Source organism: Epinephelus lanceolatus, chromosome 14 (assembly GCF_041903045.1).
Source record: "Epinephelus lanceolatus isolate andai-2023 chromosome 14, ASM4190304v1, whole genome shotgun sequence".
Taxonomy (NCBI): Eukaryota; Metazoa; Chordata; class Actinopteri; order Perciformes; family Serranidae; genus Epinephelus; species Epinephelus lanceolatus.
Window position 1 is genome coordinate 34,840,192 of NC_135747.1, and position 16,817 is coordinate 34,857,008.

Consider the following 16,817-nt stretch of genomic DNA (forward strand, 5'->3'; position numbering starts at 1 on the left):
GTATTTGTGGGAAATGGTCTTTTGTGTGTATAGAAAATGTTTTAGATCTTTGAGTTCAGCTCATGAAAAATGGGAGCAAAAACAAAAGTGTTGCGTTTATATTTTTGTTCAGTGTATATTCAAATAGTACTGCCTAGTTTTACCATGTGATTGGATTTCAGTCTGAGAGACAGAGGGGTGGGTCTGCCTCTTGATCTGCTTCTATACTTTTTGTGTTCATGGTGGCGGCATTGGTGGCAGGTGATACGGAAATATGGAAATATATCCTGTAGTTTGAGCAACAGCCCGAGAGCCAGTGAAACCGGGAGGCAAGAAGGGAGGAGATGAAGAGAAGTTTACCACAGTTCATTTGCACAAACTACCCACATTTTTGTCGGCAAAGTATCCCTTTAAAGGCAGGATAAGGCAGGATGTTGTGTAAACATACTGATATGTCGTGCTTTAGCTGTAAGCTCCTTGTGTAGCCAGTGTGATGTCACACACAATGACTCTGCAGTATGATAGCAGTGGCTGCTACAGGGAAGAACAGCACAGCCAGAGCTTCAGATAACTGCTCTTATGAGAACTGATGAAACACCCAAATGCCTTCAATGTTAATTGAAGTGTTAATGTAAAAGAGTTTAACTAAGCTATCAGGCTAAAGCTGATGAAGGATGGTTGTGCATTGTAAATGATTTAAGCAGATTTGTAACACGTGTGTCATGTGAAAGACGTCTGCCGTGGGAGGACTGGCACTAAATAACTGGATGGATTAAGTGATGACAGATTGTACATTATATAGAAAACTGATGTATCTAATTGTGAAGTAATGAGTTAATGTGTAATGACTGATGCAGTTTTATTTTTATATACACTTCTGTTACCAGCTAAGAGAGGCTGTATAAGCCCTGTTTCCACCAAACACTTTTGATATGGTACCTCTGGAACCAACAGTAACCCTTCAGACATGGTACCTAGATCCTAGTGTTTCCACCTACTCCTAAATGTGGGCGGGGTTGTTGTCACTCACTGCTCTGTCCAGCACTCACTGTATTTTCTCCTTTATCAGTCTGCATCTCGTTTATCGTCCACAGAACGAGGCTGCACGCAAACATTTTCAGAACAAAATAAAACAGGCTGCAGTGAGAGTCTCTCTCCATGGGATATTTAAAAATAGCGGATTTGTGAATTTAGTCCTTCTCAGGCAAGCTCAGGGGTTTAGTGTTGCTGGAGCCCACAGGAATGACGCCCTGTGATGCTTTTTTTTTTCTCCGAGTGACGATTAGAATTTATGCAGCTCACATAATTCAGTGGAAATTAACATACAAAACGCTTGAAGATCCACTCATTAGAATAAAAAGAATAGAAAGCCTTTATTGTCATTGCACAAGAACAAAAGGATGCTACATATACAACGAAATTGCGGGGGATTGGGATGTAAGAGCGGCGAGACTCGTCTGTAAATGTCTGCTTCATGTAGAAGCCAATGTCCAGTAACTCCTGGCGACTGTAGAGGTGGTTTACGTAGGCATGGATATACAAAAAACACAAAAATAACACCAGATTCGAAGAGCCTCAGGCGGCTGTGTCCATACGTGCCGCCATCTTGTTAGTTACTAAAAATGTATGTCACCCAAGAGAGACAACAAAACTAAAGCACTGGTCAAAGTTGTCACAGTGAAATTTAAGGTGTGCTGATTGATCCAAGTCGCCCACTCATGCATTGAGTAACATCACAAGTAAACGTTCCACCTTAAAAGTTGCCAGCAGTCGGCCCAGTGAATTAAGTTATCTTTTCTCAGACTCCAGCTGCTGTGAGAGGCAGCAAAACATCCTTTCATTTTATAGTTACAGTTTACTAATAAAACTCTCCACAGTATGAACAGTGGTTACATGAGCCTCAAAACCAGACACAACTCAGCCCTGAGCAGAGTGACCGTCCTCTACTGACCAATCAGACTGCAGTGTTCACAGCTCCACCTTTTAGTACCAGATCTGTGTGCTAGGTACCCCAACAGAGGGGGGACCAAACATGGGGACGGTACAGAACAGTTCCATTGGTACCATCCACAACTTTTCACAGTGAAAACAGAAAAACTGCGCACTGAACTAAACTGTACTGTACTGCTTGGTGGAAACAGGGCTTTATATACTGTTGTCCTTGTGCTGGAGAAAGTTTACTGCTGTCTTATGTTCATTAAAAAGGGCTATGTTGTTAGAAAACGTTGTCAGGTATAACAGCGTGGTGTCCTGAACGTCATTTACAAGCAGGCTACATCAGAAAATAAGATTTTAGGACCCAATAACAGATTAAATGACAATTTAAGGGTGCTTCACATCTGAAGTCCAGCTCGTCTTCACACTGGCTTTTCAACAAACGAACCAGGAAGCGTAAACATCAGCACCCATCATGGGGAAACCAAACTCAGGGGACAAACAGCAGAGCAGGCAGCACTTTAATGCCTCCAACTATAAGCACCATTGGTATTATTAGACTGCAAATTGACTGCATGTCATGAAAATGACAGGATGGAAAGAGGCATCTTGTAAAGAAATACTCACTTTCAATGATATGGACCTAATGAACCGGCAGAGTACAGGGAGTAGCACAGACGCACACATGCTGATAGACATAAGTGTTACCATGGTTACCAAAAGATTTACATAAATACTGTACTGGGTTTATATAGAGTGATTATAAGCTTGCCTCCTGAACAGTTTACAATCAGTGGGGTGGATTTAAGAGTACTTCAGCTTTTTAAATCATCATGCTGATTATAAACTACTATTAAACTGCATATTAAATAGTATTAAAAAAATACTATGGTTAGTCTGTATGCTTTCACACTGCAGTGAAACTACTACCACACCACAGTCAGACTGGAAGTCGATCCACAGCCCCGGGTCGTGCAGTCCACATCAGGGTTCGACTGACAACTTTTACAGCAGTCCAAACAGGGTTTGTTTCACAAAACCAGGAAGGTAAGGTGAGAAAGCACCCTGAGATTCCTCCTGATGTGCTGCAGATTAACCACATAGACATTTACAAAAGATACTGTCTCCCCACAGATATGTTAAAACTCTCAGGGACTGCCCTGAGTGGCCTTAATGATTTCTCCCTGGATCGTAAACTGTCAGATAGCTGTGTTGGTATGGATCGATGCAGTGCGATCTCTCTAAGTGAGTGGACTCTTTACACTGAGCTTTCTGCCAGTCCTCAGTGGAACTCAAAAAGGGTAAAAGGTGACAACGTGTGAATTACAATGATCTTACCTGTCATGTTGCAGTATACCTGTGCGGGCCCCAGGGGACCACTCCCATCTGGATCAATGGAGTAGAAGCCCGAGGAGCTGCCAATCAGCTTGTAGGCCTCACAAGATGACTCGTAGATGGCTGGAAGAAGCAGAGCGGGGACAGGAATCAGTAATTCCTCCAAGAATCAGCCCACGTACCGACAGCTCTCCCCTGCTGAGTCATCTGACTGCAGAATCTATTATTATTTACGAGCTGTTTAGGGGTTATTGTTTCCATACTTAAAAAAGCGCTTGTGTCTGTTCTATCTATATTGGCATTCTTTGCTTTAATACAGATTATGGCACAGCAGCCACCCCTATATGGATACTACAACTAGTGTAGAGATTGTTTCACCTTCTCCATGCACCTTGGAAGTAGATGAGGTCGTGCTGGAAATCCTTCTGCTTATACATACAGTATATGACTACTGAAAGCCTTGAACACAATGTATTCCACTGAGTCAAAATAGGGTCAAACATATTGTAGCTGCTTGTGACTGTATTCGAATGTGTGAAAAAATGGTGTATGGATACAAATATGTGTGTGGAAAAAACTATCTCAACAAATAGATTTAATGCTGAGAAGATTTATAATTTACATGAAGGTTTACAGTTACAAAAAAGGTTTGTGGTTACACATCTATCTGTTTATGGTTTAAAAAAAGTTCACGCAGAACTCAATTACATGCGTGACTATAACTCTTAACTACAAGTACAAAAAATTGTCTTTGCTTCCTCCTATTGCAGCCAATGGGGATGCTCAGATTAACATATCATTATATTATCCAATCACAGAGCAAGGGGAGTGAGCTTCTTTGCTGTGAGCCTGTGCCTGCAACCAAACATGCTTAGAAAACGGCTAGCGATGCAGGCCCCCAGGAATATTTGTAAAACTTCCCTCAAGCCGAGATAAATGATTTAAATACCTGTGACGTCATCACAATATACAGTCTGAGAGCTGAGCGGTAACTCGTGGGCGGGGCCAGCAGGAGAAACACTACTGCGCATAGTTAGTGGGCCGCGGAAGTAAACCCGGAAGCTAGAGACTTTTGTTGCATATGCGCCAGGTGAGCAACTCCGCTGAAATTAATCGGCGCCATCTTACGGTATCTAGCTATTATTAAAATCTATGTAGCGATGTGGGAGGAAGCAAGCTAAGTCTAGTCAGCCAGTTGTAACTTAGCTACGCTACATGGATCTTGCTTTGGTTGCAGGGCTGTAGTCAACATAAGAAAATCTTGGTCGACTAAAGTCGCACATAATCTTCAACTAATCGATTAGTCGTGGGGAAAAAAAAATCTGCACTTTATTTTTACTTCTGCAGTGGTGTGTCTGTGTCACTCTGCAGTTACACCTCCAAAACACTAGTCGGTGGTGGAGGACTGTGTTAAGTGCTGTAAAGTTTAGTTCAAATCAAACTTTATTTTGTATAGTTGATTCAAAACACACATTAAACATGGCTGAATAGAGACAATTTCAAACACAAGTACGCAAACTGGCTTCACTATAAATCGCTGACAAACACTTGTCTTTATCTGGACACATTTCCCCTACAAATACAACATGCTAACGTTATTAGCACAAATCCATGGCATTTTACATTGTATAAATTAGTCAAGCATCTTGCGATCTTTTCCTCTTCTCATATAAGTCCAGGGACAACAGCACCATGTAACAAAGGTAACGGCACTCAATGTGGCTCCATTACAACTCACAACATTCACCGACAAAACAACTGTCTTATACTAAAGACGTTTTCCAAGCAAATACAACATGCTAACATTATTAGCGCCAGCCTATGACATTTTACATGGTATACATTAGCCTAGCGAAGAGCGGAGATTTCCTCTGCTCATATGAAGCCAGGATAAATCCTGAAGTATAAATCCTTGAAGGATAAATCACACACACGACTTAAAATGCTATTTTAGTGGAGGCTTTACTGTCTTCACAATTTATTGTTTCTTATCTGTGAAATACAAGTGAATACAAGCTTTGTTTCCACTGAGGGAAATGGTGTCAGTATACAGAAACAGACAGCAGGTCTGCGTCACCACGACGCTGAGCGTGAGGGTGGGCGAGTTCAACTTTCTGTCCACAACGGGGGTGTTTGGAAAACACCCCCATTTTCACAGGTAACTTAGCCTGTCCCCGCCACAGGAAATAATGGATTAATCCTGGAAAGCTGTTGATGTAGCACTTTTCTTCTTATGAAAGTAACACAGCGATTATTCGACTAATGAGAATTTGGTCGTACGAGAGCATAGCGACCAAATAATCTACTAGTCGACCAGGAGACTACAACCCTAATTGGTTGCCTTGTATTGTTATCTGATAAAGTTATTTGCAAACAAATTTGGAAGTCTGGATGAAGCTCGTGCAAACGGCTCAAGGTAGTGTGCAACTGTGACTTTCTTGACATGCAAAATTATCTTATAAATTGACAAATATCACACGCGTAATTCAAGGCACAATTCAAAAATATTTGTCTTTGGCCACTGAGTACTGAACATATCTTTATGGAAATAGGATTTCATGGGTGGCACCAGCAACACTGCCGCCTTATTGCTGTGTGGAGCTCGTTAATTCCAGTATTATAAGTAGCCTACGACGGGTGAAAAAGGTAAAATCAGAGTTGTTTGTTATCATAACATAACCCCGTTTGGCTGCTAAATACTTGAACAAACAAGAGAGAGGTTAGATTAACGTCTAATTGTTTGCATTTAAAAAAAAAAATGTCTCAATTTTAACACACAAGCCGTACAAAAAGGCTTTTAGGATGAGGACCAACTGATGTGTTTGAGGAATTCATCCATATCTCAGATAACGAGTTTGGCTTGAGTTGCTGTACACTTGCCCAAACTGAATAAAGAGAAGGACAGAGCTGCTAACGTAAGCTCCACACTGTGATACAGCAGCATCCAGGAGCAGCTTCCAAACTGTGGGGAGATACTACACTGTGGATGTGCTGCTGCATTTTATTTTGTATGTAACTCCACAATGAAATCCTACTTAGCTCTCAAAGTAATGCACGTTGTTAGCTAATAAGCTATACTAACGCTTGGAGCTTACAAGAGAGCAGAGAAATATACAGTTTAATCCATTTGTTGCACTTTTACACTCATGTCATCTGATTTTAGAAGGCTACATAAGACACCAAACTCCACGCAGAGTATCTCTCTTCACTCTTTTTGGTTTCAAATACTCAGGTTTCAGATAAAAGTTTGAGCTATAGAAGGTAAATATTGATTTAGTGTGTTTTTGGAGCAAGTTGATGACTGTTTAGTTGGGAAAAAAACAGGTGGGCCTATTTCTAATTCAGCAGATGCTCTTATCTGTCATGTTCCCTCCGACATGTAAAGAAAACTGTGTTGTGCCTGCATATAAACAAGAAATCAGGATTCTGGGGCAGGGGAATTTCACACGTAGTTTCCAACAGCCGTCTCAACAGCGAATATCAAGGTGATGTTGCAGAGCGTCAAAAGATGACACCCGTAAGAAAAAACTCCTACATGTAGAGTCAATCCAAAGTCAGCCATAAGCTATTTAAGGATATAGTAAAAAAACACACATTCTCAGAAATTTTAAGTGAGAATAACAGCAATGATTGTAAGGTCACGTCATGTTGAAGCGGGACCAGGTTTTGCTTTCCTTCTCAGTTGCACAAATCGAAGAAAGCCGTGAGCAAGACAGGCAAAGATGTGTGTGCTGAATCAAATGACACAGCTCAGTGGACCTAAAATATATGAGGGGGTGCAGAGGGCGTAATAGCAGGTTTGAGACTAGGTGAAGAAATGAAAGTGCGAAGAACTGCTCACAGTTGTGACAGGTTGCTCCGGAGTATCCTGTTCCCGAGCAGTCGCAGGTGAAAGAGCTCCACGTCTGAGAGCAGCGGCCTCCGTGTTCACACAGGTTAGGAAGGCATCTGAGGAAAGAAAAGAAGTTTTTACACAAGGGTTTAATATCAGGGGATGACTTTCATGACTTTCTTGGTTAATGACTTAAATTCTTTTTTCAGCGGATATTAAAAAAGAAACAGTATGAATGCTTGTTCTTTCTAACTAGCTTTGGTGAAGCACAAACCTCCCACACGGTGTCTTTTAGACTTGCAATAATCACAACTTTATGAGTTCCAATTAATTTGTGATTATTGCAAGTGTAGACAGGGTAACTGAACCAAACCAAATTTATGACTGATTTTTGGACAAACTATCTTTTTGTTTTTGCTGTTTTTGTTTTGTTTTATGTAGGAATATTATGAGGGTGAGTAATGACACATTTACTGCATTCTGCCAACATGTAAGTGCAAGCATCAAGTAAAAAGACAGTGTTATGTTCAGCGGTAGATTGAAATATTTGTAACATTAAAGAAAATGAAAGGATACATAAATGAAATTAGATAAAAGTTTGAGGCAGTTGAGACTTTACAAATAAACATTTACGACTATTTCATCACTTTTAATTGTACAGTATTTATAAACTGTAATTTTAAGACTCTTTAAGGATCTGCAGGCACCCTGAGTGCTGAAGACAGCGTGTGGGTGTTCTTTGTTCTATCACAGTCGGCTCATGGTCGTCTCCTGCACACCTGTTGAACCACAGTCATGGAGAAGTTTTACATTTTGATAACTGGCAGAAGTAGAAGAAGTATTGAGCAGCAATCACTGATGCACTGATGTCAAAGCATCACAAACCACATTTTTAACTTAGACATTTTTCTAGTGATATCCTCCAATAGTTGAGGTAAATTCTTTCCAGAAAAGAAAATATTTGTATCATCAGCAAACGATACCACTTTCAAAACACTTTGATATTTTGCATTATGTCATTAATATAAAGGATAAACAACTTAGGGCCCAGCATTGACCCCTGGGGGATGCCACAAGTAAGGTCCAGACACGATGAAGAAAACTCTCCCAGCTTCACACATTGTTGTCTTTTATTTAAATACCTTTTAACCCAATGAAGTACTAACCCCCGATGCCATATCATTCCAGTTTATTGATATATATATCATGTATATGGACCATGTGGGAATTTAATTTGAAAGGACAGACACAGAAGTGTCCACACTCAGCAGTCAGACAGGAGTCACATTACAAACTAATCACAGCTGACAGATATCTTTCCCTTCTTCTGTAATTATTCAGTCTGATAAATACAGAAAAGTTGATCATGTTAGTGCTACTCAGAGCTTTACATCTGTCCCACAGACGATAGGCTTACACACTTATAAACAGTCCCTGGAATAAGATCAGCTCTGCACTCAGGATGCTCAGCAACCTCAAACGCAACCTGCTGGCGCACTCTTGAAAGCTGACGTAGAAAAGGCACAAGAGTATAGCCCAACGTCCAACCTTGTGTTTAGGCAGTTTAAGACAGAACATGTGTACGGCCCCTAATTTCCAGGGCTGGTACCTGCGGTTATTCCACAGGCTAGTTAATAACATGTCAGGCAGGAAATCCAAAGTGTGGGATCATTTTGAGAAGGTGAAGGACGAACCCAAGGTGATATGTAAACTCATCTTCATTGGTCGACTACAAACATGACGTATCATCTGAAACATGGAAGTAGCTACATGCCCATTAGCCCACAGCGTCATTAACAGGCGGCTCGCTCAGTGTGTGACGTGCACTTGTAGATAAAATATAGGCCTATATTAATGAAGGTTCATTAGTACGGTTTTGTATTTCTCTGTAATGTAGCACAGTGTTAACAATGTTACTGATACTATTCTTTCTCACACCTTCAACTCAAACCATTGTGTTGCCCCGCACAACATGTACCATTAAATAATTAAATTAATATCGTAAACATGCGGGCGACTAGTTGACTAATGGCCCTAATTGAGTATTGGTTGACTAGGAAAATCTTAGTCAGGGCAGCCCTACTTCTCACCCCTGGTAATTAATGTCAAATAAATGTAGTGGGGTAAAAAGTAAAATATAGGCTTTCGAAATGTAGTGGAAGGGGAGTCTAAAGCAGCAATAAAAGAAATACTCAAGTACCAGTACCTAAGGACTGTACTTGAGTACAATACTTTAGTAAATGCACTTTGTTACATTCCACCACTGCCAACCAGCTCTTAGAATTTTTTTGTTAGAAACGAAAGGTAAATAATCACATGTAAAAAGCTGTAACCAGAGAATTAACAAATAGCTTCTAATAATAAACATTCCTGTCAGTTGACTAATCGAATCATTGCTGCAGCTCTAGTTTACTCCTTATCTTCAAAGTTTGCCAATTTTCCAGCACTTTGATACTTTCAGAACAAATATAGCTATTAGCAGCAGCAGCAGCAGCAGCACAAAACAATAACAGTTTTTCGACAGCAAAACAAAAGATCACACAAACCTCTCAGGCATTTGTATTAGGCACCAATAAAGCGACTTCCTTTGTTAGAGTTTGCAAACCTGATCTTTTATTTATCAGGTAAGAAAGACCCCTTCTCACTGTTGTCTTTATTCTTTTGTATGCATTTATGAACACAAGCTTGCAACTCAACCGAAAGACTAATTTGCTGTTTATTCATGTTTCATTAAAAACCCCAAAGAACTGTGAAATAACAGTGTCTCATACTGTGCCCTTGTCTGAATTTGAAAAAGCTGACATGTCGAGGCGTTTCTCTAAAAATAAAAGCATTACTGTCACCTTCAGACTAGAATGCCTGCTAATGGGATTTTACCACGATGAGCGCTTCACAGAAATTTCAAACCGCACTCTTCTGATTAATAGTCCCTTCCTCGAGCCTCCTTCAGTTTCACATAATTGCCAGCCTTTCGAGCGTGCATATATAATTTCATACACTTTCATCTCTCACCTATTAACTGCAGCGGAGCGGGCCAGCCGCAACACGGATAAGGTTGCAGCCATTGGTTTAATTACCATCATGCTATATTCTGTTGTGTTCATGGGTGCCCTCACAGGTCATGGAATTACAGTGGCCAGCACATCTAAGTGCACACTGACCATAAATTGAGTCGCAATGTTTAATTAGACACAGAGGAAAAGGAGATTAACTCCGCTAAAAGTTAATTTTCTCATTGTTAGGGGTCATTGAAAAAGCCACAGCGAGTGAAATCAAAGTTAACATCAATGCAATGAACATTTACAAAGCTGAGAGCGGCACAACAGATTACAGCATGTCCCACAGACATCAACTGCATATCAGAAAGAAAAGCGTGGATAACCTCAGCCACTCTGAAGTTTCATTTCAGCTCCACACAAGTTTCTTTGTTGCTGTATATACATACACTGCATAATGCATGGGGTGTTTCATTGGTGGGACATATCTCAAATTTTCTATGCTTGCATCTTTTGTATGAAATACATTATGCAGTGACTGAAAAAAAAATACATTGGGTAAACATTTTGTAACGTTTCACATTTTGATTTCAGCTTTTTTTTTGCTTCGATGGTAAACTACAGTGGCAACTCTTACAGCTCCATCATCGTTTCTGTATTTTAATGATGAGTGAAATGACTACATGTAATGTGAAAGCTGTCATTTGTAGTGACAAACCCACAGAGAATTGTCAATCACTTCTTCGGCTCTACAGATTTTTAACCTCATCGTTTTGGTTGAGTGACACATTAACTGTTGTGGTTCAGGCTCGCTGTCCTCGTCTGCCTTGTTTCCAGCAGCAGCACACAGCTGTTCCCAGCAGAAAAAGCTCTGATAAAAACCACTTTACGCTACCTGCACAGCACCAAATGATAGAAATAGAAGTTAACACCCAGCTGGTGAGGAAAATTAAGACCCAGAAATGATCCCCAGGAGTTGGTGGAGACCAGACCAGAGCTAAAACATGAGTGAATACTGGAGGTTATGACTGTGGTGGTCTGTGGCTGCTTGATGTGTAATAAGGCAACTGTTTTGCTAAAAGGTCTGGTAATATGTCTGTTTCTAGTGCTACCTCCTCAAAACTGTCCCCCAAACAATTAAAGCTGGGTAGGCAGTTTTACTTTGGCGTCATTTGGCAACAATCCCATAGTAAATTTGAGCATATTGTAATTCAAGTGGACTGAGAGAAAACTAGACCTCTGCACCTCCACTTGGCTCTGTTTGCAGGCTTTAGAAAATCTAGGCTGTGACATGTGACTGTGGCCATTTGCAGGTCATTTTAGAGAGAGGTCATTCCTATTGGCTGTTTCTACAAATGCAGATGTGCATGCAGGTCCCTTAAGTGAAAGCCTGATGCAATGGTTGAGAATCCTGCAGAGAAAGTTGCTATTCCAGCACTCGCAACAACTGTTTACACTGCAAGGCAACCCAAAAAAGGAGGACAGACTTATCAATAGTCTAAAAGAAAGTCTGACAGTCAGCGTGTTGGCCCTCTGCTAACCCGAGCCAAAGACTCACAGCTGTGGCTTTAAGTGTGTCCTCCCCCTCACTCCCCGCTGCTACAGACCACCTCGCTGGGAAGAGAGTGGGCAGCAGAGACGGAGACGGAGCCCCAGTCAGTGGCCACAGCAACTTAGATACAGACAGCACAAACAACAGCTCCAGGGAACAGGACAGCCGAGACTCCCTGCTGGATCAGCGAACTTTCTGTTGCTGCCATTACACAGGTCAGACTCAGTGCTGCCGCCAGCCAGCTGAGGGACCTTGCTCTGGGAGGTCTGCACTGATAAATTTGAGCCACTACAGCTACCGACCAAAGGTCCATCTCCTGAGCTGCTGCCTACTCTCCTCCCAGGGAAGCAGTCTACAGTGGCGGGGAGCGAGGCAGAGGGACCATGGGGCGGCTAGTTTGGTAATTCTTGTCTCATTTGTGGTCTGATAAACAAAGAGAGAATGGGACAAAGAGGGGCTGAGTGAATGCACTGTAGGCAACTCTACAATGAAATAAGGTTAAATGAATCAAAGTATGGGAAACACCAGGCTACTATATGATGTGTGCATACATATGCCCATGGTGGTCTGGTGGGAGGAGCTTAGGGCATAGAGGGGAGAGCTGCAGGAGGAGAGTGTATTTACAAGATTTCAGCCTTTATTAAAAATTTAAACCCCTCTAACTCAGCAACTGTTTGCTAAAATATGGGACAAAATAATTTTATAGAAGATAATATTTTAGGGATGCGTCTGACAGCTAATTTTTGAGTAATTTTGCTCCCCCTAGTGGCCAGAAGTGATCAAGAATTTTAAGAATTTTTCTTGATGATTAGAACATTTCTAATGCGTTCAATGTGTATATGTGTGTGTGTGTGTGTGTGTGTGTGTGCTTCCTTTCACCCACCCAGATGGCCACATCACTTATGCACTCATTCATTAATATATAAAGGAAAGAAGAAGCGACCCTGCGCTGGAACTACTAAAGATGTGTGCATCTCAGGTTGGGAAAAGAAAACATCTCATTCCATCATGTCATTTCCTGCGGTGCATCCCTCTGCCTACTGATACAGCAGACTGTCAGCACTGTTGTGTTTGCATATCTTCTGACAGCGAACAATCTGGACTAGAAAGCAGGTACTTTGACAAAGGAGAGATTCTCCTCAGGGCAAACACAAAGGAAATACTGCAGCTTGCATGTTTGTCTTGCTCTTATACATGTTCCAAGCCACATGCAGACATTTACGGTTCTTATAGGTCTGCCAATCCCCTTCACAGGGCCCACAGCTGTGCAGGGTAATGAGGGATAGGGATAGGGAAGGATGCCACACAGGACAGCAGGGAGCAGCTTGTTAGCATAGTCCTCTGCCAGAGAAGGTGTTGCCGAGTTTCTCTTGCAATTTAATTGGATGATCCTGTCAGCGTGTTTGTCTCTGTAGGACAAGATGTCAGTGACTTTCAGTCAGCTCTGCAGACAACACACTGCTATCTACGAATTAACAATGTGGGCATGAATAAGTCTCTGCTGCCAACTTGGATAATATTTTACAGATTTTTATGTTTGACATATTTCTCCTGCTAGATGTCAAAGTTTTCTGTAATATCTCCGTGAGAACTCTTGTCCCATTAAACAAAAGTGTGGATAAGAAATTCAAACTACTTTACCTGTCTCTTATGTTACAGGTGTCAAACTGAAGCTCGTTATAATTTCCCAGCAATCCCTGCTGTACTTGATTGAGATTCATCGGCTGGCTGTTGATGAATATAAGCCGCACACACCCCTGGAAGGCTGAAGTCAGGTACTGACAGTCCATCGCGGGACAGCCTGGATAGAAATGACACATGTTGCAACAGTGTTTGTTAAAGTGGAAGCAGACAACTTTTCAACTTTTCCCCCTGAGCATTTCCAAGTAGTATTATTATTTGCACTGCTGTCACATAGACAACCCGATCGCTTTCAGTTTTCCTCAGTGGCTAGAAGCTACCAAAAACCAAGCAGCAACCTCTGGGGCTGACAAAAATGAAGCCAATGTGGAAGTGCCAAAAACTGCAGTTCCTCTAATGGCCACTTGAGGCTGGCTCCAGGAGTGAGTCTATCCCCATTGACATCAATGTTAAAATGCCCAACTTTACAGCAGAAATAAACATGTTTACAGCTGAAAAAGGTTTAACTCATTTGTTTAAATGGTATTAAGGTTTAAAGTTATGCATAATTAAGGGCGCAACCCCTGTGATTTACAGGTTGTTGCTGTCTGTTGACAAGTCGCTTACGGAGTGACAACGTTGCTAAGGTAACATAACCATGGCAAGTGTGTTTTCAGTTCATTAAAGTTAATTGTTTGGCTGCCTAAAAAATCTAGTTGGGTGTTTAATTGTTCTAAAAGACCCTCTAAGGGCTTGGATATTCAGTTTTTTTCATTAGCCAAAATTAGCATTAGCATTATCACAGTTAACCATAGCTGTCACTGCGTCATACACATCTGGCTCCATTAATCCAAGATGGCGACTGCCAAAAAGCCAAACTCGAGGCTTCAAATTGGGGGTCCACAAACTAATGGGTGATGCCAGACTGGCGACGTCCATTATTTTATACAGTGTATGTCAACAGTACAGGACACACTGCAGTTTGTTATCCATAGTTATTTTGGTTGTTCCACCATCTGCCATTTCTGTTACCTGGAATAGTAACTGTGAAAAACTGAAATTGATCCTTCTAATAGCTATTCCTCCAAAAGCATTTTCCCTGTTCCTGATTTAGTTGAGCAATGGTTGATTTATTTCCTTTGTGTTGTAAACTGCGTCTTCATTTTCCTGGGAAATCATACCCGTTGGCAGACAGTGTTGCACTGTCAACACGGGGCTTTAGGGAACCAGTCTACACGCAGTTGGTGTCACTATTCTGTAGCCATTAAATTGTGCAATCAGCACTTACTTCATAATGATTAGTTAAAAGGGGCCTTATGCAAAATTCTGCTTCTAATTGATGCTATATTAATACGCTGAGTGTCACATGCAGAACGTTCAAAGTAAAGACTGTTTCTATTTCCACTTTCCAACAGAGAGAATTATCACATCTAAACACATGAGAATCCACTCACCTCCAAAATAAAAGTTGCTTCTTGGTTCCGGTTGTTCCCACAGTTCAATGGTGGAGGACGGCTCGCTATCCACGGTCAAAGTGATCTGTAGATTCCTCGTGTTGAGACTCACAGAGTGCCACAGACCATCGTTGACTCTGTGACCTAAAGAAGAACATTTAACATTAAGCTTCACTGAAATGGCAGTTTAATGGTCTGTAGCACAGAGAGAGATATAGTGTCCACTTTCCTGTAGACCTGGAGGCTGCGAAGAATTTCTACCGCTGCATTCTGGTTCATCTGAGTGTGATATAGTCGTAGCGCTACTGTGGTGTTTTCTCAGCAGCCACCAGTGTCTGTGTTATCAGGGCAGCACGCACCAACGGCCACAGGAGAACATGACAGTTTATCATTAATTCCACCTGTGTTTGGGATTATTTCAAGATACACTTTTAATTTTGTAATAGCTGCCGTTAAATCCCCACAACAATCTCCTCACAACACGGCTTCTCCGCACAGTTGTTTTCACTTCACTGACACAAGAGACAGTCACAGAGCTTCAAGCCTCCTCCATCCCTCTGAGCCTCAAAACAAAACTCTCTCCCTCCTCCGCTCTGCCGCTTGTCAACAAAATTCTTACTGCATATTTTATCAGTTAGATGAAGTTAATGTGTAAATGAGAAGGAATAACGTCTGCTTTCTTTGAGTTTGTTAATTATTGTCAACAAATACTGTAGATGCATTACCCGCTGTGGTGTAAAGCAATGTAAGTACTGTCCTTATTTCAGAGGAAACAGTTGTAATTTTTACTTCATAGCAGTTATTTGAAAGCTATAGTTAATTACTTCATATATCAGGATGAGCATACAAAATAAAATACAGTGTTACTCAGTAAAACGAAATAGACTAATAGTTTTTATTAAGAAGAGAAAAATGAGGAAGACAAATCCATCCCGTTTGTGTAACACAGATCATTTTCATCATCGCTCCTATGTTAATTTTTGCAAATATAGAAGCAAAAACAAAAAAGGAATAACACTGAGCAAAAATAAATCACACAAAAAAATAATTAAATAAATAAACAGGCATCAGATATAAAAAAGGAACCACCACCCAGTCAGCCTATGGAGGAAACTAATTTGTACCGCTACCCAAAGCTCATGACCATAGGTGAGGGTTGGGACGTAGATGTACCGGTAAATCCAGAGCTTTGCTTTCTGGCTGAGCCCCGTCCTCTCCATGATGGTTGGACGCAGTGCCCGCATCACTGCTGAAGCTGCGCCAAGCCACCTATCCATGTCATGCTCCATTTTACCCTAACACATGAAAAAGACCTAGAAATACTTGAACTCCTTCGCTTGGAGCAGTAACTCTCACCAAACCAGAGGGGGCAATCCACCGTTTTCCGGCAGAGAACCAAGAACTCATACTTGAGGGTGCTGACTCTCATCCTGACCGCTTTACACATGGCTGCAAACCAGTGCATGCTGGAGGTCACGGTGTGATGATGCCAACAGAGCCACATCATCTGCAAAAAGCTGAGATGCAATTCTAAGGTTCCCCAAACTGGACCCCTTCCTATCCCCGGTTGCTCCTTGAAATTCTGTCGATGAATATCACAAACAGATTCTGTAACAAGGGACAACCCTGGCGGAGCCAACACCCACTGGAAATGTGTTTGACTTTGTGCGGACAGAGCTCTCACTTCGGTCATACAGAGACCGGATGGCTCGTAACAACAATCCTGTTGCCCTTAATTCTGCGGTTGTAAGCTTTCTCCGAGTCCATTATTCCCCTTCTGTTAAAATAGCTGAAACTTAGTCTCTGTTTTTAAACGACCATTTGCTCAACCCATTATTATCTGGGAGTTACAACTGGGAAAAGTCCAAAGTTCAAAAACTTCAAGTATTTCTTTTCATTTTTATGCCGACGACACTCAAATCTATTTATCCGTAAATCCTTCAGACCACACCTCAGTAACCTCTCTACAGATTGCCTTGCAGCCATAATGTCCTGGATGCCCAGCAACTTCTTAATGTTAAACAATGACAAAACTGAAGTGTTGCTATTTGGACCTGAAGCACAAGGTTCCAAAGTTTGCGGTGCAGCCATGAAGTCAGAAATCTCGGGAGTAA

The 16,817-nt window shown here is 41.4% G+C and overlaps 1 protein-coding gene across 1 annotated transcript in view; it reads right to left on the reverse strand.

Moving 5' to 3' along the window:
• Positions 1 to 16,817, reverse strand: part of cntnap5a (contactin associated protein family member 5a) — a 188,688-nt gene that overhangs the window by 73,765 nt on the left and 98,106 nt on the right. Inside the window, exons 9-12 of the mRNA XM_033617802.2 lie at positions 14,704 to 14,847; positions 13,271 to 13,430; positions 7,091 to 7,197; positions 3,253 to 3,372 (exon numbers count right to left, since the gene is read on the reverse strand). Of these exons, the coding sequence (XP_033473693.2) occupies positions 3,253 to 3,372; positions 7,091 to 7,197; positions 13,271 to 13,430; positions 14,704 to 14,847 (531 nt within the window). The remainder of the gene's footprint in view (positions 1 to 3,252; positions 3,373 to 7,090; positions 7,198 to 13,270; positions 13,431 to 14,703; positions 14,848 to 16,817) is intronic.